The sequence below is a fragment of the Ambystoma mexicanum genome, chromosome 5q (genome assembly GCF_040938575.1).
Source record: "Ambystoma mexicanum isolate Mex_15411 chromosome 5q, UKY_AmexF1_1, whole genome shotgun sequence".
Classification (NCBI taxonomy): domain Eukaryota; kingdom Metazoa; phylum Chordata; class Amphibia; order Caudata; family Ambystomatidae; genus Ambystoma; species Ambystoma mexicanum.
Genome location: NC_090933.1, coordinates 1,011,222,809 through 1,011,250,200, shown reverse-complemented (window position 1 = coordinate 1,011,250,200; position 27,392 = coordinate 1,011,222,809). Strand labels below are relative to the sequence as shown.

The 27,392-nt window shown below is 47.9% G+C and overlaps 1 protein-coding gene across 5 annotated transcripts in view; it reads left to right on the top strand.

Moving 5' to 3' along the window:
- CSMD3 (CUB and Sushi multiple domains 3) overlaps positions 1-27,392 on the top strand; it is a 3,270,409-nt gene that overhangs the window by 2,494,856 nt on the left and 748,161 nt on the right. For all 5 annotated transcript variants that reach the window (XM_069621531.1, XM_069621530.1, XM_069621528.1 and 2 more), the window contains one exon: positions 2,235-2,438. In XM_069621531.1, the coding sequence (XP_069477632.1) occupies positions 2,235-2,438 (204 nt within the window). The remainder of the gene's footprint in view (positions 1-2,234; positions 2,439-27,392) is intronic.

Sequence of the window (27,392 nt, the reverse complement as noted above, 5' to 3'; positions counted from 1 at the left end):
AGATGCAGTGTTAAGTGTGAAGACAGAAATAATATTGACGATGGGCCAGATTCACATAGTGTTTTCCAATGGGGCTTTGTCATTATGAAACACTTCTGTGAATTAGGCCCAGTGTGTGTATTTGAAATTACAATGTTCTTAACAGTCAATTAAAGTGTTTTACACTTTTCAATCTGAAGTCCATTTAAGCATTTAAAAAAAAAGGGCAAATAAAATGAATCTGTTGTCAATTGGTGTATTCTGTCCATTGTGTGGTTTTCTTCCCACTTTCAAACTGGACACGCATGTCACACATTTGGTCTGTTGGAGACTGTGTGTTGTCTCTACTCCATCAATTTTGCGCATTTTATACACAACCTTTAGAGCGGATTCCAGACTGAAAAATATGAAACACTGCATGTATATATTTGTATGTATGTATATATTTTTATAAAGCGCCGGTAGCCCGAGGGCATCAGGGCGCTTGAACATTACAACATAGAAGAGAAGAAAGCAGGCATAAAAAGACGCAAAACAGTTGGCATGGAAGACCTGACAGCCACTAGCGTTAGAGATCTTATCTCTTATTTCTGACTAGAAATAAAGTGAAGTACACAATGGGCTCCATATATGGAATTTTCTGTGACTTTGCACTGCTGAAAGGTGACTTTGCACTGCCGACACAAGACAGTGCAAAGTAATTTTGTACAGTAAAAATGCACTGCACAGTTCCATGAATCAGGGTATGTGTCGGCAGTGCAAAGTCACTTTTCAGCAGTGCAAAGTCAATTTGAACTGTCCAAAATATTCCATGAATCAGGCCCAATTTGTTTAGTATTGTGTTGTTTGTCAACAATGTCATTAGTGGTGATTGGAAACATACAACATGTTCGAGGATATTTTTAACTTGGGCATGAATTACGCAAAGGGGACCTGTTACCTTTACACTGTTGCGTATTTATGATCCCTCAAACTAATGTTCAACTTTTGCACAACAGAGTGCCAAAGTGCAGTGTCAACAGGCGGTACACTAGCTTTTATGCCACTCTTTTGCAGTCCGCTGTGCAAAATGGGTAAACTCTGCCTGCCATTTACTCATGGCAGGCAGCTGTGAAAATATATTCCCACAGAATCTGCCTGTTTTTTGCTGGTGTAAAATACAGGCGGACTCCATAAGAATCGCCAGCATTGCCCCAGCATGACAATGCCTGCTGGTGCTAATGCTGGAGAATTTAAATGGTGGAGAGGAAGAGAGAGGCCAACATCATAATTGCCATACAAATAACTGGAAATTAGCAGTAATGTAAATCGAATATGTACATGTTTTAGGCCGGGCTTTTACGCATTAAATGTACATTATGGCTGCATGAACATGAGCAAGCTCGTGCTTTCAGTGTTGTCAGTGCCGTAGCTATTCATGGCAACATAAAGTACCTGCAGTTAGCAATCAACAACCTGATTAATCATTGCTTTTTGCAACATGTTTAAAGGGAATATATTGTCCGTGCATTGGAATGATAGCCCATTCTGCATAAAGGGTGGTGTAAAATATGTTTAATCAATTAGATTAATAACGTCGCCCAAAGACTGTTGACCAGACACATTATTGAAGAATACATAAATAAAAAATAAAACTCCAGAATACGTTCTCTTATTGCGGGTGCATTATTGCCCTGAATGCGAGCCCCCTTTTGAAATCAGTACTCGGAATCTGATTTTGTGTGTACCAGACAGGAATATCAGTATTGGTGGCAGTCCCTGCAACGTTTTCATTATTCATTTAGGAAAGAGCAGTTGCCGAAATGCCTGCATGTTGAGAATCTATAATTTTCAATATGTGTCGTTTGAATCCCAATCTGGCAACCTGGACACATTTTGGACACCCCGCCCGGAATGCCAACTATTCAGCAAGCAATCGGTGTGTTAAACCAATGCACAGACTGAGGCAAAATGTCCTAGCAAGAACTGAACGTCTTTGCATTTTTGGAAGGTCTCAGCAGATATGAGAATATATTTTCAGACTTGGTGGGAATTCAAATGTCTGTTCACATTTCAGTAATACTTCAATTCAAAATGAAATTGAAGCCATTAAATCCTCATTTAGATGATGCATTTGAGAATTATGCAAATTCCCTCAATTACCTATACCTCAATGCTTTCCACAAATCACGTTTAATGTTTGCCTTTAAAAGTCCTCATTACGTACACACCAAATGCAAAAAGTGCAAGTAAATAATTATGTGTTGTTCATGCAGCTGTTCCGAGAACAAGTGCAACGCAGTGCAGCTCGGTGCCTGAGCCACGGTTTGGAAAGCGGATTGGAAATGACTTTGCGGTGGGAGCCCATGTGCTCTTTGAGTGTAACCCGGGATACATTCTCCATGGGTCAGTTGCAATCCGATGTGATACAGTACCCAATGCCCTGGCTCAGTGGAATGATTCCCTGCCTACATGCATCGGTAAGTAGTTTTAAACCTACATTGTATTATTATTATTATTATTGCTGTTGTTATTAGATAACAATGTCTACATGATACCAAGGTCTGTTTTTGTTTGTTTTGCTGATGCCCAAATGTGAGTGGGAAGTACCTGTCAAACTAAATACTCAAACATATCATCATCTAAAGGATAGGCCATTACTCCAAATGCCCCTTTTGTCTGAAGTATGCCTACTTCCACTAACACTCTCATTTGCTACTTCCCACGTTAGACAATGCCCCTCGTTTAAGCCATTCACACATGTGAAAACCCCATCACTACATCCACTACACATTGGAACACTACACCTCTACCAGAAATGTGTTTAACACACTCCCAACCAATGCACACTCTCCCTGTGGACACACAAGTACAGATATCCCAAGTGCCCTCTAAAGAATTCACCTACTGATCAAATCCATATACAGACTCCAGTTTCCTTCTGACCTGAACACATAAGCACAAGAGCAAAGACATTTGACATGTTCCCTCAATACCTACTAACTGAACTTAAGCCTCCTCCTAAAGATCCGGCAGTGAACACTGAGATGTGATGTACACTGCACTCGAGTGTGGTGAGCATCCCAAGAATATAACTTCACATAAAATGCAATCCACTTGCATGAGTGTCATTATCTACACTATACAATGTAAGAGGCATTCTGCTCTATGGACACAACAACTTGAAGTATTGGGACAGCAGAGTGTTGGTGTTTGCAAAGCTGGACTACGAATGATTGTAGAATGCAGTGTAGGAAGTTGGATGACATGTGTATTATTAATTGTCTTAGTTGTGTACACTACTCTACCCATGGAATTAAAAATAAACTCTGTTTGTGTGTTAATTGGATCAGATTTATTTTCAGGCATGTTGTTCATCAAAAATTGTTGCAGTGTATTAATTAATAGTGTGGCCAACTGCATATATGACAGCAATGTTCAGACCATATTTGCCTGTTTTTATGTTACTTTCACGATGCAGGTATGTCTCACTGCTTAGTCTAGTACACAAATAAATATAATATTTGAACACAACTCTTTCACATGTTTTATCAGTTGATGTTATTATCAAAACTCAGTGAATAATCAAAATTCACAAATATGTCTAGTTTGCTAAAACGTGTGTATGTTTATAAATCCTTGATTGGACATGTATTATGTTTTAGAACCACAGTACACTCTTGCTGTTTCTATGCCAGCTCATACCCATCCTGAGGGTGAAGCCTGTCCTCGACTCATCAAGTCCCCAAAAAAGGCAAAGGATATATACCTGTTAGGCTATGCTTGTTTCACCTGTATTGTTGGGATTACTTTTGGTTTAGTAGTAATATGGGGCTCAGTAGGTGCATTAACCATTACTCATCCCCGGAATCCTGCAGAGAAGTAGACATTTTGTCACAACGGTATACAGTCTGTGAGCTATATTTCCTTTGGCCATTCTAGTAATACCAAATATCCTGCATGTCACAGTCGAACAAATTGGCTGTGGAGGTCATGCTCTCTTCTGCCACCTCCGTTTCTATAGGCAGCACCAAAAAAAATAAAAATAACGGGTGAGTGGCTTCTCAGTTAACACCAAAATAGACGTTATCAAATTAAAATAACATTTGTATCAACATGCAGTATGTATATATATATATATATATATATATATATATATATATATATAACGTGTGGGACAATGTGAGAGTGAATACAAGTGCAATCACCTTTACATTGTATAAATCCAATACAAATAGCAGTCCAACTGGAAGAGCGTCCCGTGGATAGGGCGGTACTTCTGTTACTTGCTGGGCGCGTATGCGCAGGTGCGCGCAGTTTCCCTTTCAAATAGGCAGCACCAAAAAAAGGGGAGTGCCTTCTCAATTAACAGCAAAATAGACGTTCTTTACAATGTATAAATCCAATGCAAATAGTAGTCCAACTGGAAGATCGTCCCGCGGCAAAGCAGTACTTCTGGTACTTGCTAGGTAGACGCGCCCAGATGCGTGCGGGGTCCCGTTAAAATAGGCAGCACCAAAATAGGGGGAGTGGCTTCTCACATAAGAGCAAAATAGACGTTCTTGTCTCTGGCCTGGTCAGTAGCTCGAATATTGGAATGGTGGTCCTGGTCCATGCATAGTTAATTTTCTGAATAGCTTCTTGATAAACGTCCATGCTGTTTCGCCCACGTTCATTTTCGGGACAAAGGAACTGGAGAAAGCATTGTTCCAGCAGGTAACGAAGCTCACAGGACCATGAGCAACTTCCAACTGGCTCCCCCTCTCGCCAAACACTCATCACATCCGTTTATATATTATTATTTATAGGGCCACTGTTCTGCAATGACTGTATGTCTTATCACTTATCCCACCAGGCGCCACATCTATCGCATATGAAATTATCCATCATTGATGATTGTTACAGTTACAGGGATTACAGATTGTATGCAGGTGACGCTCGCCACTGAGGCATTTGCCTCATGATGGAGAGGGTATGAATGAGCTAACATCCCTTGTCATGATACGGGTTGGCGATGTTTCTTCTCGATCTAGAGAAGTTGATTATGTTTCTTGAAGTATGCGAGCGACAGTACCACTCTCTCCAAGAGAAGCATGTATTCTTCACCCTAATCCATGTATGATGTCCTTTGCGGGTCAAGGTTGTCCTCTAGCTTCTGTCATCACTGGCATTTCAGGTCCTCCTATTTCATTGTTACATGTGTGGGCCGGCAGTCAACAATTTTGTTCACAATGTACTTCTTCTGTTACCTCCTGCCATATTCTAACTCTATATATGTTGTCCCCCAGCCCTTCTTCAGGTACATGCAAACTATGGTAATGGCAGCTATTTGTGTGATCTTGCCCATGATAAAGTTGGGGACCCTGTGCCCCCTCTGATTAATTCTCTTTGTGCAGGAACATTTTCCCGATGGATGATGCCGCAATAAGTATGGGTGTGGTCTTGAAATGATTGATAATTACACCTTGCATTTAGGGTTGTGGAGATTCCTCTGAAGGAGCAACAGGCAGTGTCATGTGTTTTGCAGTGTATACATGGAGCGAGCACACACTGCAGGTATTGCCAGGATTCATGGCTGTCCATTTGACATAGACTCGCTGTATGGGCGGCATTTGCCATGCAGGTTTGCATTCATGCTTAGCGCAGGTATGTGTAACACCAGAGTGTGAATGAATGCGAGCCATCTAGCCTTCGTATGTATATGACTCGCTGTGTGCTGTATTCATGTATGGGGAAAGTCATGCAGTATGATACGTGTGTGCATGTTTCATTGTAGGGCATGTGTTAATGTGCATTTACGCACGGCGTCTGTCGAGGCATTTGTTTTGCATCGCAAGTGTTCAATTGCAGCATATTTCTGTGTTGGGCATCTCTTGGTGTGCCAAACACTGATTGCATTGCACATATGTTGTGTGGCTAGTGATATATGTACATTTCAGGCTGTTGTCAATGCCATCTGATGGTCATGCTACTTGTCATCATTGATATGCATCAAAGTCACCTGAATGTCATTATGGTGTGCATGTGCAATGGGTGAGGAGCAGGTCATCTCTAGGGATAGTGAACACAATCTTCTAGCCTGCCGTGCTTGGAGATAGTTGTCTAGGTGTGTTGGTGCAAACCCTCTTTAGGTTGTAGTTTAAATCTGCCATGAGCATCCACATTTTGCAAAATGCTGCAGGTCAGTTGGATCGCACACCTTTTGATGTTATTAGAGCATCACCCCATTGCTATGGTCTCGGTAACAGAGCATGGATTTCAGGATTGTGAGTGCACACTGCATTTGTATATCTGCAGAGTTGTACTTACTCTTGGCAGTGACCCGTTAGGGTGGAATTGATATGTTGTTGGTCTTTTGGGAGCTGTTGTATAGCACTGAATTCTGTGTGTGTGTACTTGTAATAATTCTTGTTGACCTGGATCTTGCAGTATCTTAGTGTACATTGCCTGTATGGATTGGGAATGGATGTGGCAAAAATATGACTGTCCTGGGTTGACCCAGGCTGCTTTGCATAGGCGTTGTCAAAAAACATCTTATGCAGATGGCCTGCACATTATTTGAGTGCTAATGTTGCTTATTGCAGTACATATGTTCCGTCTCACTGGGGGGCTTCAGGTTGACATGACTGCAGCATATGCCATCCAACACTAGCGGGAAGCATGTTTTGCAGTACACATCCACTGCTGTGTTTTGCATTGCTGCATGTATATGTGCTGCTGTGCACGAGCAGTGCTTCAGACCATGATTTGGCTTAGGTGTCATGACTGGCTGGCTAGTTCGTGATATGCCCATCACTAAGCCACTTGGTCCCAGTAGTGAGGAAGTGTGGACCATCAGCTCATTTACATGCAAGGATATTGGTGCATCATGATGTGTGAAGTCCCGAACCTCTGGTCCTCACTCATTTTCAATTTACAGTATGATGGGTGGTGTGGAGAGGCATACGTGTATTAACTCATCATATGGCATGCAGACATAGTGATTGATGCTGGTATGCACACTCATGATTGTGCCTGAGATCTCAGGTTCCAAACATTAAGAGTCCCACAGCTATGCATGCCAGCAGGGTCATGGCTGTTACATGTGTATGCCTTGCTGCAATGTTTTGATTTGGCTATTCCATCTCTGACTTGGTGGCTTACACCTGCATACAGGTGTGTTTTTAGATTCCACTCTGGCTTGCTGATTTCATTGTGTAGTTTGATTTCAGCATGAGTCTTCTTATTTCCATGGCCATAGTTCTGCCATGCGCCTTTAGTAAGTCTAGTGATGGGATGTGTAAATGTACCTACTGCACACTGTTGAGATCAGATTGTTGATTCTGCCTATTTTGTGAACATCCAGTTAAAATTGATTCTGCCTATTCTGTGTGCCTCTAGCTAGGTTGAATATGCCTATTTTGTGAACACCCAGTTGAAGTCAAATCTGCCTACTTGGTGAACCTCTAGCCAAGTTGAATCTGCCTATGCTGAATCTGCCTATTCTGTGTGCCTCTAGTTAGGTTGAATCTGCCGATTTTGTGAACATCCAGTTAAAATCGAATCTGCCTATTCTGTGAGCCTCTAGCCAAGTTGAATCTGCCTATGCTGAATCTGCCTATTTTGTTTGCCTCTAGTTTGGTTGAATCTGCCTATTTTGTAAATATCCAGTTAAAGTCGAATCTGCCTACCTGTGTACAAATGTTAATTCAACCTACTTGTATGCGCCTAGCCTAAGCCGATTTTGCCTATCAAAGCCCTACAATCTAGATCACTTTGCAGCCAAAACCATGCTCACCTGGTTCAGTCTTATCATGTTCCCCTTCTGTGTCATGCAATATAGTGTACCTTGCAGTGGTAATAACTACATATCCTTCAGTAATGGGTTAGCCAAACTTGGATGCTTAAGACACTATCCTATCCTGTGCCCCACACCCTTCCTGCCCACCGTCACCCTTCCCTCATAGCTATCACCTACACCACACCACTAAAGATAGTGAGCGCCCAGCTGATACCCTAGCCAATAGTATCCTTGATAGATCCTTGTGTCACCCCAGACCAAATGTCCCACATTTGACAGGGGGCACCCTTACGCCAAACCACGCCAAACTTAGTACTAAACCCACAACTAAGCCACCAGGTAACTTACTTACAGTCAACCCTAACCTCACTGCCCGCAACAGTAGAATAGGCACCAGACTCCCCTTTACGATCAACAGGCTTTCTGTAATATCACAGACTAAGACTAACAATAAGGACACATTCGCTTACAAGCCCAAATCCCTCTGCCTAAAAGGAGCTTAACATAATGTCAGGTCCCTTGTTGCTCTTCCCACTGAAATTGCTGACATCATCCTTTCAGACAATCTTGACTTCCTTGCCATAACAGAAACCTGGCTACAGGAGGCAGCAGGACCTTACCTAATCCTAGCTATTCCTGACAAATACTCCATCCTCAGAGCGGACAGACCTAACGCTCGATGAGGAGGTGTAGGTATCATCTTTAAATTCTCACTAGACCTCAGATCAGTCACCTCCTCTCCACTTAAATCATGTGAGCATCTTACTATCAAACTACAAACCACCCCCAAGAGCACGATTACCATCCACTTAATATATAGACCCCCAGGTCCTCCTGTAACCTTTGAGGAAGACATCACCTCTCTAATAGCTGAGAACTCTAAACCTTCAGCACAAATTATCACCCTTGGAGATTTTAACCTTGGGTACAATGACTCCAGTGACATTCCAGCCTCCTCCCTGGCTAACGCTCTAGCTGAGCATGGCTTCACACAATTTACTTCTTAACCTACCCATCAGAAAGGTAGAATCATTGATTGGGTAGCAGCTTTCAACTGCAATATTACTTGCAGAGCCCCCCAAACTCTTACATGGACTGACCGCTACCTCATCCCATTTGATATCAATATTAACAACTTAGATACGAAAAAGTGCCCTCCCCAGCATCAGCCTGTCTGACCAGGAATAAGCATAACATTACTGCTGAAGCCCTAATCCCTTTGGCCCTTCCTACTCCCAACGCAGTCCCAGCCACTGCTGACCTTAACCTACTGGTCAACATGTCCAATGACTCCATGGCCAACACCATTGATACTATCGCCCCACTGAAGCTGCGCAAAGGACAACCTAGAGCTCATTTGAACTCTTGGTACACCCCTGAACTCAAATTATTGAGGAAAAAGAAATCTAATCTAGAATTACTATGGAAAATGACACCATCTGCTGAAAACAAAACTAATCTTACGAATATCTCCTCCCTATACAAAAAGGAGATAATTTGTACCAAGAAAGAAGCGTACAATGTTAGTATAAACCAGGCAGGACCCTGCACTAAAGAACTTTTCACTATTCTAAAGGAATTAAAAAATCCTAATCCACCCGCAGATACTTGCAGGAAAGACAAACCTTGGTGCACCAGTATCCAGAACGTCCTCGCCAACAAAATCACAGGGCTCCAAACAAAAATTGAGGATAAACGACAACAACTTACCAATAGCAAGTCTACCAGCCTAAGTACACCTCCTCCCACAGACATTAATTTAGGCTTCACTTTCAAAAAGTTAACTATACCAGAAATCCTAAAAATCATAGCCTCTCTAAAACCTTCTTACTGTAAAGGGGACAGCTGTCCTGCCCAGATTATAAAAGATGCAGCCAGAGATCTATCCCCTTTCATCACCAAACTAATGAATCTGTCCTTCTCCACTAATTCAGTCCCCAGCAACCTGAAACAATCTTGGGTTCTCCCACTTCTAAAAAAACAATCATTAGACGCGCCCATCCCCACTAATTATAGACCCATCACCACGGTCCTATTCTTGCTAAAAATCCTTGACAGAGTTGCTTATCAGCAAATTCAGGACTACCTAGAGATCAACCAATTGCCAGGTATACACCAATATGGCTTTAGACCTCAACACAGAACAGAAACTGCCCTTGTTGACCTCCAAAGTAAGATTGATGAAATCAAAGATAAAGGCAACACCGGCATTCTACTCTTTCTAGACCTCTCAGCGGCTTTCGACATGGTTGACCATAAAATACTTTGTAACCACCTCTCATCCGCAGCTCACTTCTCCTTCTCTGCTGTCATGTGGATACAATCCTTCTTGGCTAATAGATCCATGAGGGTTTTCTCATCATTGGCGGCAGCAGACCCTATTCCTATCACCTGTGGTTTCCCACAAGGCTCCTGTGTTTCCCCCACTTTGTACAACATTTTTACAAAGCCACTCTTTGACAAATTGGACCATCTGGGTGTCAACTACAGCATTTACGCAGATGACACCCAGATACTCCTCACCATCTCAGGTAACTACAGCGCTGACGTCATCCGGATTAATGAAATCGTTTCCATCATTCAGGCATGGATGGGCACACACGGCCTATGCCTGAATGATGAGAAGACTGAGCTTCTCCTTGTCGGCTCACCCAATAACTTCTGGAAACTCAGCCCTAATTACAATGACATCATCATCGATGGTAACACGATTCCCATTGTTAAAAAATGGGAAAACCCTTGGCTTTTATCTCCATGCCAACACTAACCTCTCCAAACAAGTTAACATGACTGCTTCAGCCACTGCCTACACTCGCAAACTGAGACCTTTCTTGTCCACTAATAGTTGCCTTACGCTGGCCAGGGCTCTTATACAGTCCGAACTGGACTATTGCAACAGTCTATACCTAGGTGCAAACCAATCCATAATCAACAAACTACAGGTACTCCAAAATAACGCGCTACGTGCAGCATTAAACATCCTGAGGCAAGTTCACATTTCCACCACCAGAAAATCCTGCAAATGGCTCCCTATACAACAAACAATTTACCTAAAAAAACATCTGTCTCACATACAAAGCCTTAAACCATTTAGCCCCACCCTACCTCACCAACAAATTCACATTGAAATCGGCTACTAGAGTTACCAGATCCGCCAATACCTTTTGCCTAACAGTGCCCAGATTCACCGTAGATGCTCCGGCTCTTTTTAGTTTCACGGTCCTTGCCTCTCAACTCTGGAATACCTTACCACTTAACATCAAATCTATTGAGTCCTTCCAGTCTTTAAGGAAACAGGTTATTGGATGGTTAATGGATAAAAACGAACAATACCATCTTCTCTCTCCTATGCCTGACGATACTGACTACACTCTGTCTGCTTATTGTAAACTGTATAAACTGTATAAATGTATATGTGTAAACTGTATAGATTATATCATGTAACCTTGTCCCGAAGCGCCCTTTTACCTCTGGGTCTGGAGCGCTATATAAATAAATAAAACAAAACAAACAAAACAAACAAACAAACTGGCATACTGGACACGTGGATGGCCATGCACCACCTTTACACAATGGACCTTCTCTCATATGCCAGTGATGCAACTTCAAGACTTGCCATATCTTTACGTCTAATGCTTTACGCATTAATATCCTTAGTTTCCATTTAAGATAATCAGGTACATAACTTGTATTGCTCCACAGTCCTCGCCTCAATGTCCAGGGTAATCCAAGACTCCTTTACAGATGTTTTGAAAAACAGTTTTGCTGTTTACTCTGACTAGCTTTAAGGAGACATGTGTTGCATGCAACAATAAGAGACTACATGACAAATACAGGGGAATGGGAACAGTGGGCCAGTGCTGCAGAACTCAGTCATTTAAGATACATCTAATAGTTAACAATTCACAAAACAGAATAATAGAACATTCCAATTTGCCTTCCATCTACAAAATGTTTGTTTTTATATAAATAAGACAGAACAAACACATTGGACCACAAAGAGAATAATTGAAGAGCTAGATGTGGTTTATTAGGATCTCATTCATATCATTATTGCATCTCTTTACATGAGTGATTGAGTGAACTAGTGTTTGAGTAAAGTAATGTTTACAGCACATCACAGTGAACATCCTGGAAGACTGTTCAAGTTCAGCAACCCTCACTTCTTAACAGGATAATGAGTTTGATAACCATGCAAGGCCAATATAGACCATCAACACACAGGCCAAAAAATGGAGTACCAACAGTGGGCAATACTAGTGCCTTCAATGTTTAAAGTGCTTAGAAGTTAGATGAAACAGGCATGACGCACTATATAATTCATCAAAGTATTGTTTGTATTTCAACTGTATCAACTCATGCTACCAATCCCCACCTGAAAGGGCCAAGCCTAAGCAAGAGTGTCAGATATTAAAGACATTTGTCATAAAATGTAATCTAAAGTAGATATTGTTGGACTCTAACCTAAGCAGAACATTCACAAGCCGATTCATGGAATTAATGTGTGCCGAAAATTCCCGCACAGACGTGCCAAAACGTGCGATTCTCAGTAAAAGTGCGAAAATCACAGTGCAACTGCGAAAATCGCAGGGAAACCAGCGCACATCGATTCATGGAAGTCCGTGCACGAGAAAAATATTGGATGTGCGCTGAAAAAGTGCGTGGCGGACAGGTCATCCAACAGCGTGCGCCACGGCCGCTGCGAAATTGCACATAGCGCAGCGCACATTACAAAAGTAGGCGGAACACAGGGCGTAACACTCGGAATGGGGAACAACGCACGAAAATATGGGCGTCACGGGGGAAGTACAGGAGGCAAGTCCGCGGAACGCCCACACGCTCGCCTACAACTCGTATTCATGGAATGGAATAGGGCAAACCAGCGCATGGTCAAAGACGCGCACAGGGCCAAACAAGTACGCCACAAGAAAGCAGGTGTTAGCGTCCCTGCGCCTGAAATAAATGTGCGCCAAAATGTGCGCTACCAAAAAGCACCCATATACAGCTATGATGAATGATCCATACAGTGGCCCTCTAGGACAAATGAGGTGCAAAGGGGTACCGACAAACATGGACACCCGCTGTGTGAAAAATAGCGTGTGGTGTATTACGGGGTTCGCCGGAAGTTCCACACGCGATTGGCCTGGGCACGTCTTTTCCGGGGTGCGTGGGAAGTTTCACACGCAAATTTGCAGGGTACGTGTATTTCGGTGTGTGCGCGTGAAGTTCCAAACGCAATTTCAGCAGGGTACGTGTACTCCGGGTGCGCGGCAAATTCCACACGCGAATCCAGCAGCCTATGTGTATTTCTGGGGTGCCGGGGAGTCCCACATGTGAATTGGCCGTGTGGGTCATCCCAGCTGTTCCCTCTACACCCTCCACGGCCCCTGCAGGCAGCCACAGGGGACTACCCTGCACCCCTGCACATGTCCCTCAGGGAGCCCATCCACCATGGCCATGCCCCCCAGCCAACCCACATGTCACCTTGCACTGCTGCCCACCAACGCATGTCTCCCAGCACCCCTACCCCCCTGCATCCAGGGGCACTCTCCACCAGGCCCCCACTCCTGTCCCCCTTCACCCCGACCCCCCAGCACTGTAGGGCACCCTCCACCAGGGTACCACTCATGTCTCCCAGCACCCCCACCCCCCAGCACTGTAGGGCACCCTCCACCAGGCCCCCACTCCTTTCCCCCTGCACCCCCACCCCCTGCATCCAGGGGCACCCTTCACCAGGTCCCCACTCATGTCTCCCAGTACCCCCACCCCACAGCACTGTGGGGAACCCTGCACCAGGCTCCTACTCATGTCTCCCAGCACTCCCACCCCCCAGCACTGTGGGGCACCCTGCACCAGGCCCCCACTCATGTCTCCCAGCACCCCCACCACCCAGCCGTGTGATTGGCTAGGTACGTGTATTCCAGGGGTGCGCGGGTAGTCTCACATGCGATTCCATCAGGGTATGTGTATTATGGGTCCGCGTGAACTTCCACACGCGATACCAGCAGGGTATGTGTACTACGGGGTTCGCGGGCAGTTCCACAAGCGATTGCCCTGGGTACGTGTATTTTGGGGTGCGTGGGAAGTTTCACACGCAAATTTGCAGAGTACGTGTATTTCGGGGTGTGTGCGTGAAGTTCCACACGCGACTGGGCCTGTGAGAGTGGGGTACGTGTATTCCAGGGGTGGGCGGGAATATTTACTCGCGACTGGGCCTGGGAGAGTGTGTTACATGTATTCCTGGGGTGGGCAGGAAGATTTACACTGTCGCCTATAACGCGCCAAAAAAAAGGACCAATCCTGAAACACGTACGCCAGCATGAAGCAGGCGCACGTCCCGCGCAGCATAAAAGAGTGCGCAAACAACAAACAAGCTCAGACGCCAGGATGAATATGCCGTTCCTAGCAGCAGTGGCCGTGGGATACCGCAGGAGGAGGAGAAGGATAGTCAGTGCCAGAATCTTCACACCCAGAACCAGCCTATTTGGTATGCCTGATGACCAGGTGCATGGGAGGTACAGGTTTCCACCACACATAATACTCGACCTGGGTACGCGCGTGAACTCGTCAGTGAGTGGGATGATGAACTCACATCACCCACCCTGTGCTCCCAAGCACTCAGCACCCTGGAGAAGGTCCTCAATGTACTGCACTTCTTGGCTACCGGATCATTTCAGCGGACAAGTGCCATAGTGGGGGGGGGTGTCACAGGCCACGCAGTCACAGTGCCTACACCAGGTTTTGGCCATCATCACTGCACGCCCATCAGTCCGCAGGCACATATACCTGCCCAGAACACCTGCAGAAAGGCAGGCTGTCAGCCAGGATTTCTACAGGGTGGCACAATTCCCCAAAGTGCTAGGTGCCATTGATTGCACCCATGTGGCTCTACGTCCCCCCAGGGCATCTGAGCACATCTATAGAAACCGCAAGCACTGGCATTCCATCAACGTCCAGGTAGTATGTGATGCCAAGGGAATCATCACCTCAGTATATGCCAAATATTCAGGGTCCACCCACGACAGCTTCATTTACAGGATGTCAACCCTAAACCGGGACATGGAAGCTGGGCGGCATGGCGATGCATGGCTGCTTGGTGAGTATAAATGCCACAGCACACGCATGCATGACAGATACAGAGTAATGCCAATACCCCACTAATGATCCTGTAAGTGACTCCAATCAAGCAATCCCACTAAGTCAGTGCCTTGTCTGGAATGCCCAAGGGAAGCCCTTAATTATGTATTTTTATGGCAAGTTATAATCTGGGTGATGAACCCTTGTATAACACCCCTCTCTTAGAATCCCCCTTGACCCCACTGAGCCAAGAAGTAGGCTTGTTTTGCAAATTTAAAAGGTTTTTTTGAAAAATTAAACAATATATATATATATATATCACACTTTTATAATAAATTAATAATTGATATCACACTTATGAATATAATGTTGATCAACAATGGGTAACCTGACACTAGCACACTTCTATACAATCAATGAGGAGTTGGTATAGGTTGGATAAGGCAGAGAAAATACTTTTATGGTTTCAAGGGAAAAGCAATGAGGAATAAAATGCAGTACGGAGATAACTTGATATGGCTTCAACAAAAGACAATGTAATCACTTTTCGTTGACAATTCACTCCCCCCATAATGCTATGTAAGGAATGGAAGGAGAGCACACAGTCTTCAAGAATCCCAACAAAATGAAATACGAAATGCAGTCCCCCCCCCCAGCAAGCTTAGAGGAAAACAGGTAGAGATTTGAAACACAGGCCCAAAATGCTTTGAATGTGATGACAATGAAGTGAGAAATGTACTGAAAATGCTTTTAATTCCCTCTAGAGGTTCAGGGTGGGTGATATCTAGTTTATATTAGTTCAGGCTCACTTTAGCAATGCTCTATGAGTAACTTGCAGGTTAAAACAAATTTTAGCAAAGGAAAGCAAGGAGCTGCTGATTTTTACACGTGGCTGAAATTGTGCAAAATGTCAAATTGCGGCAAATTTACTCGCGCGCGTCGCGCGTAATTACGGAGGCACTATAAGGAGTAGGAAGTTGGTTCTAGGTTTTTTGGAAAGCCTAGAATCTTAGCTGTAAGATGAAAAAACAAATCCCATTCCTAGCACGAACGGTTCCGGAGATACAGACAATTTTGTGAAAGTAGTTTTTCGGATTTGAAATTTTAAAGCTCAGAATGACAGATGACAGTTCTCAGTTTTAAAGATGACAGAATGACACGATTCTAGGAGGCAGTTCTAATAGTTAAAATAGTTTGAATTAGATTATTTTAACTAAGAGATTGGTTCTGCACAGTTCTGCTAGGTACTCACAATATAAATTTGAAATAGTCCTCGTCACGGATCTGGTCAACACGTCCAGCGGCGGTTCTCTCTGCTCGGCGGGTCAATCAGGCACCGGTTCTGCTCACAGCGATCCCGATCTCTGGTTCTGCTCACAGCATCTGGGTCAGCTCTGCTCTGCTGGTCTAGCCTCTCTGGATACAGCGGCCTCTGCTTTCCGGTCCGGATCAAGTGGATTTTGGATGTAACACTGCTTTCTGGATGCTGGCAAAAGTTCTTGGCAAAGAATTCAGACAGCTCGCCCGGCTGTTGAATAGTTTGGTTACGTTTGCTGGATTCTGAAGGCCTGCTGAGAATACCTTTGCTTGCAGTGGGCCTTCTAGGTGCAAAGTTCTGTAGTATGTGGGTCTCTGGTTCTGGTCTCTGTCTGGATGGGCCGTCAAAATGCTCAACAGATGTCCCAGCAGTCTCTTTTTATGTGTTTTGGAAGTGGGTGTGTGCGTGGCATAACTGAGCCTGCGCCTCTCTACTTGTCATTGGTCCAATTCTCCCCTCTCCCATGATTGGGGGAAGGAAATGTGAGTCAGAGTGATGCTGTAGGTTTTATGGTCAGAGGAACCTCCCCTTGTCAAATTGCACACAAATCTATTTCTGACCCAAACACATATTTATCTATGTACCATTTTTCTAATATTATAGGTCCAGTTAACATATTTTCTGTAGCACCAAACCATCCGATCCCTGTCTTTGTACGATGTTGTGTCCACCGATGACAGAATTCTCCCCTTTTCATCCAGATAACGACCCCTAAACATTTCAAGATTTTACACAAATGTGCACCCGGGATATGGGTTTCAGATGATAAAGTGTCAGATTTTTAACATGCATACATTTGGATTAACAACCTTTTTTCCACTACTATCCCCAACAACATCCCACAGGGTCCTAATACCTCTTAAAATGTGCACAGAAAAATCACAAGAATAATGATATTATTTATATAATTTTGACAGGTCCGTACTATGAATTATCCATCTTTTTAAAATTATGCCCTGGTCAAAAAGGGGTGTGGCTTCCCACCTCACATGGTGGAATAACTGGTTTATCCACTTCCCCCAAGCTCAGCTGGGTCTCACAGGCACTGTCCCTCCCAGTTTCTCCCAAGAGGAAGCCATTTTACGACCCCCCCAATATAACATTTGCCTGAGCCAAAGAAGGCCCATTGTTCAGTTCCCTGCAGTCCCCAGCTGCCACTCCCCTTTCAATCAACAGGGCCATGTGATCTCCTTTTGGTGGGGCCAGCAGGATGCAGCCAGGCCTGGGAAGAGTTGTTGAGCCAGTTCAACTCCTGTCGGGGGTAGTTGTCAGGCAGAATTCAGCGGATGCAGCCAGGCCTGGGAAGAGTTGTTGAGCCAGTTCAACTCCTGTCGGGGGTAGTTGTCAGGCAGAATTCAGCTAAATGTCACTTTAGTTCCCAGTTTTCTACATTCAAATCCAACTTACATGCAGCTATTTTTTATATATACATTAAATAATTACTTCCTTCAAGTAATTTCAGAATATAGTTTTACATTGTATCCACCTCTTAGCAAGTCTTTCCTTGGCCTGGTTTCAGTTCATTTGTTCAGTTTTACCCTAAAGTCTGGTGGTTTTAAAACGCCGGCTTTCTAATAGTGGTGAGCACCGGTACTGCATCCATTTTTGTTATTAAGAAAATGAACTCCCCACAGTTCTGGGTTGCTTTTGGCAATCAGCATTGCCATTCCCAATGGTTTCAGGCTACTGTGTGTGTAGCCCAATGGTGGTTTTAGGCGGTGCCCTCCTGTGCTCACAACATAGGCAAAAATGGGTGGCAGCCTATTCTTCATGTTTTCCCTGTGCACTCTCTGGGGAGTTCTGGCCATCATGATGTTTTCCATGCCAGTACTGCACAGTTTTATGGTAGGGCGTGGATGCATGGGTAAAAACATCCCACAATACCCATCACCACCTCCCCAGGGGACAGTGCCTACCCTCTGAGCACACACATGATGACGCCAATTCGGAACCCCATCACGCCTCCCGAGGTAAGATACAACACAGCCCATATTGCAACCCGGGGCATAGTGGAGTGCACATTCGGAGTGCTCAAGTCACTCCGAATGTGCCGTTGACTTTTGCTCCCTTGACCGTTCTGGCGGGCAGCTGTTATACGCTCCCCCAGTAGTGTGCAGTATCATAGTGGCAGCATGTGTCCTGCAAAATGGTGCAACACGCCGGGGCCTGGCTGTGGACATGGTGTTGCCCCCACACCTCCAACCACATGCACGCCCGCTGCGCATGGGAGGGGAAAGGGCACGGGGTGAGGCAGCCCGTACGCAGTTGGTGGCTAATTACTTCACATAGAAAGCACACCCCTGTGGAGTGCACACAGCCCTGGCACATACCATCTGACAATCAATGATGACTCAATCTGACAATTATGATGAACAAAGGGACAGCCAACTGTCAGAACCACAGCAGCCTGAGATTGTTCATCTGGAAGTTTCACAATGTGTGCATCCCTACCTACACAAACACCACCAATGCAGTGTCATCAAAAGACACACTTCCCTGCACCAAAAATGAATACCCACTTGCAAAAGACAACATGAGAACAGTGCCATGTCACCCAACCCCTCCCCGGCACGGCCACACAACACACCATGGCATGTCATGTAATATGAGAGCAAACAAATTAATCCCCACAACATGCCCCAAGTGTCACCAACTACAGTGTCCCTAATGGAAACTGGCCACACATGAAATGCTCACAGTAATGCAGGACCAACAACACACATTACCAAATACTTACCAATAATACCAATCACCTACACAACCTCCAACCTACCATAAACATTACAGTAAGGACTTAAAAAATTGGTAGCCTCAATACCTGATAATGGCAGCACTTCGAACACTTCCAAGTATACAGTGTTAGCGCCATGCAAGAGTGTTGGTGCACTGCTTATACCATGGACTCCAGTCCCAAAGTAGACCGCCTTGTGATGACATGAGAAATGGACCTGCAAATTAGGAGGATGAGATGGATGCAGAGCCACATATCAATACACCATGCAGTGTACAATACAACAACAATATGCACTAGGAATGTATACACAGTATTGACTACAGACTGCCCACACATTAAATGGGAGTCCAACGTCACCGTGTAAGTCAATGTCACTTGGGCACACCCTTTGCAAGCCCATGGAAACGGGAAGCAGGAGGGGTGTGTGTCACACAAACCTAAGCATCTGACCCAAATTCAGGACAAGCCTGCATGCGCCCAGCCATAATACAGTGTATGCCCACGGGAGCCACACAAGGCAACACACTGTCCAAAAAATCAACAAAAAAAAAAAAAAATCAAAAATGGCCATTAATGGGCCCGGGGGTGAGGAGGCCACCCAGGAGGTCCGAGGACAGGGTGCACACCAAAACCCACCTGTGTGGATCTTGCGAAAAAAAAACACCTCCATGGGCTCATGGCCTGCACAGCTACCCCATTGTGGGAGAATCGCTGCTGTCGCTCTCCTCACCCTCTGCAGCTGCATCCGGAGGTGGTGGCACTATGGGAGGCAGCCCACGCAAAGCCCTAGTCTGGTCCTCCATGGCAGCAAGCATGCGGGTGTGGAAGGTCTGGTTCTGGAGGATAATTGTGCGTAGGTCCCCATGCAACAACTCACGGGATGCCCAGACCTCCGTCCTAGTTGCCTGCATCTCAGCTGAGAGCGTACGTGTGAGCTGCTCCAGCTGCTGTTCTGTCCTCGTGTTAGCTGAAGCCTCAAGCTCAACCAGAGTCGCCCTGAGCTGACGGAGTTCCACCCTCAGGGCTTCCCTGTGGCCCTGGGACTCAATGGAAATGGCTTCCCGCAGAGTCTCCAGTGCCGCCCGCCTGTCCCTGTTGGACGCCAACATGTCCTCCCTGTGTGACTGGCTAATGGAGTCTGTTGCCTGCTGTAGTTGTTCAATTAGCCTTTCTTTGGGGGACAATGGAAGTGGCCACCCTATCCATGGCCTGGGCCATCATCTCAGTTGATGCTGCCTGTTGGTTTGCCATCCCGTATATGGATTGCTCCCATGCGGAATTGCCAGGTGGCGTACGGCCACCCCGTCGGCGGGCACCACACCTGTCTGGGGAAAGGCGAACTGTGCGTTGCTGTGCCAGCACTGCCTGAGGCTGCAGGACTGCATTCCCCCTCTGATCTGCTGGCCCAGGAACAGGATCAGATGTAGCGGAGTGTGACCCTGCATCCGTAACCACCAAAGGCGGACCTACCAACACTGACATCCCCATTGAGGGTTCTACCCCTGGAGCAGGTGGGTTGGACAGTACAGAATCCCTCCCAGAAACACTTACCTGCGACTCCACATAGGTCTCATCATCCAAATCGACACCTGAATAGAGCTCGGGGGAGGTGCACCCAGAGACACCCTTTGAGATGACGGCCTGCAGCAAGTGTGGGTTCTCACCCACCACCACACCGCGTCCCTCACTGGTGCCCGGTCGGGCCTGAGACCCCTCCTGGGTCAGCACCATCTCCACAACCCCAGCAGTATCAAGTGCGTCATCCCCTGCAAAGACATGAAAGAAAAGAAATGGGAACAGGCATTAGCAACATGGAACACAATTAGGGCTGAGAAGCAACAGAAACAGTACTTCATTGACACATGTACCACATGGCTATAACCCTCCCATGCATGCACTGTCACTGCATATGAAGGGGAGGCAAATGGCACACATTGATGACACCAAGATGGAAGACCAACAAATTTGCTGCATGCTGCCTAGCAGTGCCATCACACATTGGCCTGTGATTGGCATGTCCAATACACATACATGACACATGCCATCACACAGATGGCATGTACCCTAGCCATGTCACACATGTGACAATAGGACTGAGCAATGCCTAGTGAAAGTGGTGGAATGCAGACAATCAGCCTGAATGAACACAGAATAACATGCAACTATGTTGTGGCAAGATGACAATTCAAGGGCAACTGGTGTGAGGTTGGGCTGAATGTCTACTGTTGCCAGAAGGGATACTGCAACACCCAAATCCTGGTGCGCAGAATATATTGGATGAAGCACATGGGTGACCCAAACCGCTCAGGCACACACCCCCTCACCTGGCACTCAATCAGAAGCACTCACACACACACACCATGCACATGGATGACACACACATGCATGTGCACTCACCGGACAATGCCTCGTAATCTGGCAGTTCTCCCACGCCTTGGATCTGTTCCTCCGTGACGTAGGTCCCAGCAACATACTCATGTGGAGTGAGTTCTATGTCCTCTGCTGGAGACCCACCTCCAGTCACTAGAGTTGCGGCATGACTTGAGGCCAGCTTTTTCTTTGCCCTGCGCTTAAGGTCATTCCAGCGCTTGTAGCAATCATTAGCTGTGTGCCTCACGAATCCAAGGGCACTTATGAGTTCCGCAATGGTCTGCCAGTGTGCCTGACGTTGTGCAGGTGTGGTCTTGCATCCTGCAGTAATCACCATTTCGCTGTCATGTGCGGACACATACTCCACAAGTGGATCAAGTTCGACCTGATTGAAGCTGGGCTTCCTTGGTGGGCTGGACTGTGTAGCCGTGTCTGGGGCATCAGCCTGTACTGGACGAGCACTCTTCCTCTTCCGCTTGGAAGGTGGTGGTGATATTGAGTGTCCTATGCCGCTCGGGACACTAGGGGCAGGAGCCCCGGTGGACTGTGGACTAGGAGTGTGGGAATGAACACTCACCATGGGACTTGGTGCAGGCATTAGCTGAAGTGTGATGTAGTCAGGGGCAATGTCAGCAGGATGGACTAGGACCGACACTGTCCTGGCTGGGACACTCAGAGCTGGGGTGGATGGAGCCGAAGCTGCCCCTGCAGCCTCCCCACCCTGCCTACTCGGGGCAGCAGATGACATAGCTGCCCCTGATCCACGTGGGCTGGTGACACCAACGTGCACCGCCACACGTGGCCTAGACCTGCTGACGTGGAAGTCACCCATGGAGTCACCCAGTGCCAGGTCTGGTGCCACAATGGGCTGGTTCAACACGGGCTGAGCAGGGATGGTGTCAGCCACGTTACCCTCAACCAGGTGGGGGCATGGGTGTCCCTGACTGGTCACCCACACATGGGGGGCTAGGGGCACCCTGCAAGTCCTAGCCATGTCCCCTACTGTATCCACCACGGCCACCTCTTGTGGCTCGCCCACCTTTGCCATCCTTACCGCGTGCTTGCCTCCCAACCATGGCACTGATGTTGTTGTGCGTATGGGAGTTTCAGTAAACTATTGTCCTGGGCAATTGGGGTCAAAGGGGTAGGGTACTAGATGGAATTCGTACCCTAGTGCTCTAGCAAGGCGTATGTGAGCCCTGGGGGAAGATGACGGGTCACGCAACGCACAGGCACCCCGAAAAAGGGAGATAATGTGCACGCAACCCCTCCTAGACCCCCCCTCCTGTGGCACCCAGAAACACAAAAATGAACCGAAGACTCCCGACTGGGATTCCATCGCTCCACAGCCCAGCCCCAGGACCCAGTTGCCCACCCACTCCTGCCTCTGGGGTTGTCATGTCAGGCACTGCAACATCTCGCACCACTTACAACCCCCGGCCAGAGAGGCAGAGGGTCACCAGCTTCACTGCCACCGAAGTTGGTGTCCTGGTGGAGCAAGTCCTGGGGCAGTATGATGCCCTCTTCGGGGGAAGTTTGCGCGCCGACAAGGAAGGACGGACTAGAATCTGGACGGACATTGTGACTGCCATCAACGCGGAGTGGGTGGCAGTCTGCGACTTCCAACATGTCAAGAAGCGCTGGGAGAACTTCAGGTCCAGGACCCTCAACAAGGCCCGGTGCCTCTTGAAGGCAGCGGATGCTAAGGGGCGCCGGGCCACTTGTCGGACGATCAGATGAGGGTCCTGAAACGCATATGCCCAGCACTCCAGTCCAGGTCCTTGAGAGGCAGACCCGTCTGGAGTCGAGCAGTAAGTGTACATGCATCATGATTGTAAGCTGTTTGTGTGGTGATGTGCAGGTTGCACATGTATTTGTATGGGGCCAAGTATGGGTGGGAGTGTACAGGGCCGTGAGGCTAACACATGCGAGGGCTGTCATATGTGAGACATGGATGGTGCTTGTGTGTGTAGGCTTGCATGCCAAATGCAGTTGTGTGGGCACACATGTTTGGATGAATGTGTATGTAAGTAGGCATGTTTGTGATGTCACACATGGATGTTGTTTTCAGCTGCATGTATCAGCACTGTGTACATGTGCATGTGTGTGTATTTGACAAGGGTGCAACAGTGATGCAACATGGATGCATGTGACAGCGGGATGTGGAAGCCTGATTGGCAGATGTGACATCTGAACACTGCGACAGTTGGCAGAGGTGTACACATGCATGCAAGTGTGGTGGTGTGTGTACATGTGTAGTGCACACCCTGTGTTGCAGGTGATGTCTGGCTCACCTTTGCCTGCTCATGCTGTTGTATGTGTATGGATGGTGCTGGCAGTTGTGATATGGCTGTGGTATGGCTCATGTGTGCAAGTTGAAATGACATGTGTGTTGGCGATTGTGATGCCATGTCTGAGGTTTGCCAATGCCACTCATGTACAACTGTAATGTGTGTATGTGTCCATTGTAGAATGCCCTGATGCCTGTGTTTTATTTCTCCCTGTCTGCAGCGTCAACTGATGAAGAGGGCGCAGAAGGTGCTGTGGAGCATAGCGGCGGGGATCGCACCGTCAGCCGGAGACGCAAGGCCCGGCTCCCCTCCCAGGTTGTGATCTCGTCGGGGAGTGAGGAGTCCAGTGCCACGTCTCAGGCTGCAGCTGCCGGGGGGAGGTCCAAGAGGGGGAGGTCAGAGTTGGACTCCTCGGCAGCAGAAGGGGCAGCTGGGACCCCACAGGGCCCAAAGTGGGAAGATGGCACGGAGTCATCCAGGTTGGTGGGGGTTTTGGTGGAGAAGGAGGCCGTGCAAGCAGCAGAGACGGGGTCTGGAGGTGGGGATTCCACTGGTGCTAGTGGTGCAGTGCAGGACCAGGGACAGGAGGCAGCACAGGCCGCCGCGGAGGTGCCTGTGTGCAATCCTGTCCCTGATCCTGTCACTGCATCATTTTGCACCAGCAGGGATGCCTACGTCCAGACCCGTTTTCAGGCAGGGGATTAGCTCACAACAACTGGCCTTCCTCTGCCTGCGGACGTTGCTATCCAGGTCCTGGTTGAGCCTGTCCTGACTGGTGTGGTGTTGTGTCAACAGGTCATGCAAGGTGACCTGCAGTCTTTTCATGAGGAGACTGCACGTCATCTCGAATGGCTTGTTGACCGCGTCGGCCTACTGGGACAGGTCACCCAGGCCGGATTCCTCCTTTTGATGGGGCTTGCTCAGACCCCCTCCTCAACTGAACCCCCTATGCGCCAGTCGTCCTCCGTGCCATCTTCCCACCCATTAGTCACCTGGGTGCCCTGTGGAGCTGCCTCTGACGGTGCGGCCAGGCTGGTGGAGGAGGCATCCCTGCCACAGTCGGGAGTCGGAGGTCCATGAGGGGTGGCCACATCAACGACTGCACCCCAGCTGGTGGAGGATGTGCAGGCAGCAGGAGCCAGGGCACAGGCAGAGGCACAGCAGCAGCAGCAATGAGGTGGGAGCCATGATGGCTCGGGGCCTTCGATATCGGAGGGGCAGGCATCGGCCGGAGGGCAGGAGGACCCAGGACGGGAAGTGTCTTCCGTGTGGCAGCGGTTGGGCCACGCCATAGATGCGGAGCGGCAGCGGGCGGAAGAGGCACAGCTCACGATGGTCAGGGCGGAGAACTCCATGCGGAGGGCCCTGATGCGGGCCGAGTGCCTCGAGGCAATCCGCAGGGAGTTGGAGGTGAACATGTCGATGGCCCTGCAGACCCTCAGGGCCATGGAGGAGGACCGCCTCCGGGACATTGAGCAGGAGTTCGATGATGCCCTGGCCAGGAACATCCCGAAGTGAGCCGTCAGACTAGCCCGCTGCCCTTGTAAATAGTTTTGTAGTTAGTGTTAGGTTTCCTTTGGTTTTGCCTTTTTTTTGGACCTTTTGGACAATGGGCCACATTTTTGTATATAGTTTTTTTTATTAGGTAGTGATATTAGATAGGTTTCATTTCTTCGTTTGGGATCATGGACCCTGGATTGTTTATCTGTATATAGTTGACTGTTGGATTTTCTATTTTTTTTTTTTATGATTTACCCATGCAGCAATGGTTTTCGATTTTAATTTTCCATTGGATTTACTTTTGTGAACTGTGACTTTGGACACCTTTCCTTTGGATTATGATTTGTGGTTTTACATTATTTTACGGACATGCTGCTTTCTTTTTTTTAATTCCCATTTTTGTTTGTTTATTTTTGATTCAATTTATGTTGCTTTTAATACATATTTTTTCTTCAAACTTCAATGTGTAGTATCATCTCATTGGTTTCATGCATATCATGATATGGGTTTTGACATTCACAGACACCCATTGTGTGTATGTGAGGGACATGTGTTCATTTACAAACTTGCCATTGGGGTTGTATCATGTAATTGCCATTTCTAAGGTGGTGGATACAATACTCGGGTGGGTGTTTGGCATTTGGAGGCTGCCCATAAGGCCCAGGGATCTAGATTGTGATGACATGTTGGCTGGGGGACATGTGTGGGGGCCTGCTGGCAGGTGCCCCTGACTGTTGGGGGGTGGGCGTGCTGGGAGACATGAGTGGGGGCCTGGTGGAGGGTGCCCCACAGTGCTGGGGGGTGGGGTTGCTGGGAGACATGAGTGGGGGCCTGGGGGAGGGTGCCCCACAGTGCTGGGGGGTGGGGGTGCAGGGGGACATGAGTTGGACATGAGTGGGGGCCTGGTGGAGGGTGCCCCACAGTGCTGGGGGGTGGGGGTGCTGGGAGACATGAGTTGGACATGAGTGGGGGCCTGGTGGAGGGTTCCCCACAGTGATGGGGGGTGGGGGTGCAGGGGGACAAGAGTTGGACATGAGTGGGGGTTTGGCGGAGGGTGCCCCACAGTGATGTGGGTGGGGGTGCAGGGGGACATGAGTGGGGGCCTGTTGGAGGGTGCCCCACAGTGCTGGGGGGTGGGGGTGCTGGAAGACATGAGTTAGACATGAGTGGGGGCCTGGGGGAGGGTGGTCCACAGTGCTGGGGTGTGGGGGTGCAGGGGGACATGAGTTGGACATGAGTGGGGGCCTGGTGGAGGGTGCCCCACAGTGCTGGGTGGTGGGGGTGCAGTGGGACATGAGTTGGACATGAGTGGGGGCCTGGCGAAGGGTGCCCCACAGTGATGGGGGGTGGGGGTGCTGGGAGACATGAGTGGGGGCCTGGTGGAGGGTGCCCCTGGATGCAGGGGGGTGCGGGTGCAGGGGGACATGAGTGGGGGCCTTGTGGAGGGTGCCCCTGGATGCAGGGGGGTCAGGGTGCTGGGAGACATGAGTGTGGGCCTGGTGGAGGGTGCCCCACAGTGCTGCGGGGTGGGGGTGCAGGAGAACATGAGTTCGACATGTGTGGGGGCCTGCTGGCAGGTGCCCCACAGTGCTTGGGGTGAGGGTGCTGGGAGACATGCTTTGTTGATCAGTAGTGCAAGGTGACATGCGGCTTGGCTGGGGGGCATGGCCATGGTGGATGGGCTGCCTGCGGGACATGAGCAGGGGTGCAGGGTGGTCCCCTGTGGTGTGGGCTGGCTGCAGGGGCCATGGAGGGTGTAGAGGGAACACCTGGGAGGACCCACACGGCCAATTCACGTGTAGTGTTCCCTGCGCTCCCCTGAAATACACGTGGCCTGATGGAATCGCGTGTGATACTTCCTGCGCACCCCTGAAATACACGTACCCTGATGGAATCGCATGTGTTACTTCACGCGCACCCCTGATGTACATGTACCCTGGACAATCGCGTGTGAAACTTCCCGCGAACCACTGAAATACACGTTCCCCGCTTGGCGTTTGCTGTTTGGCAGCCCTGTGAACTGGTCCAGGGTTAGCGCAGCCCTTTGCGATGAATTGGGAATTTTGAAGGCTTTTCCTTGCGCGGGGGCGTAACTGGCTCTGCTGCAGGGTCGCAGCGCCACTCTGCACCAGGGCTGGTTTTGTAGGCTGGAATCCATGAATACGCTGTGCGATGAAATGGATTTTATCGCACGCGGCTGGCGCAGTGTATCGCACGGGGACACTGTGCACCAGCCGCGTGCGCCACTTTTGTGCGATTTTCTATGAATTACCCTGTTAGTGTATTCCGGTGTTTGGGGTCCAAAAGTTAGAAACCGCAGTACAATAGACGTTTCTGATGATCTAAAGAATTGTATTAGCTAAG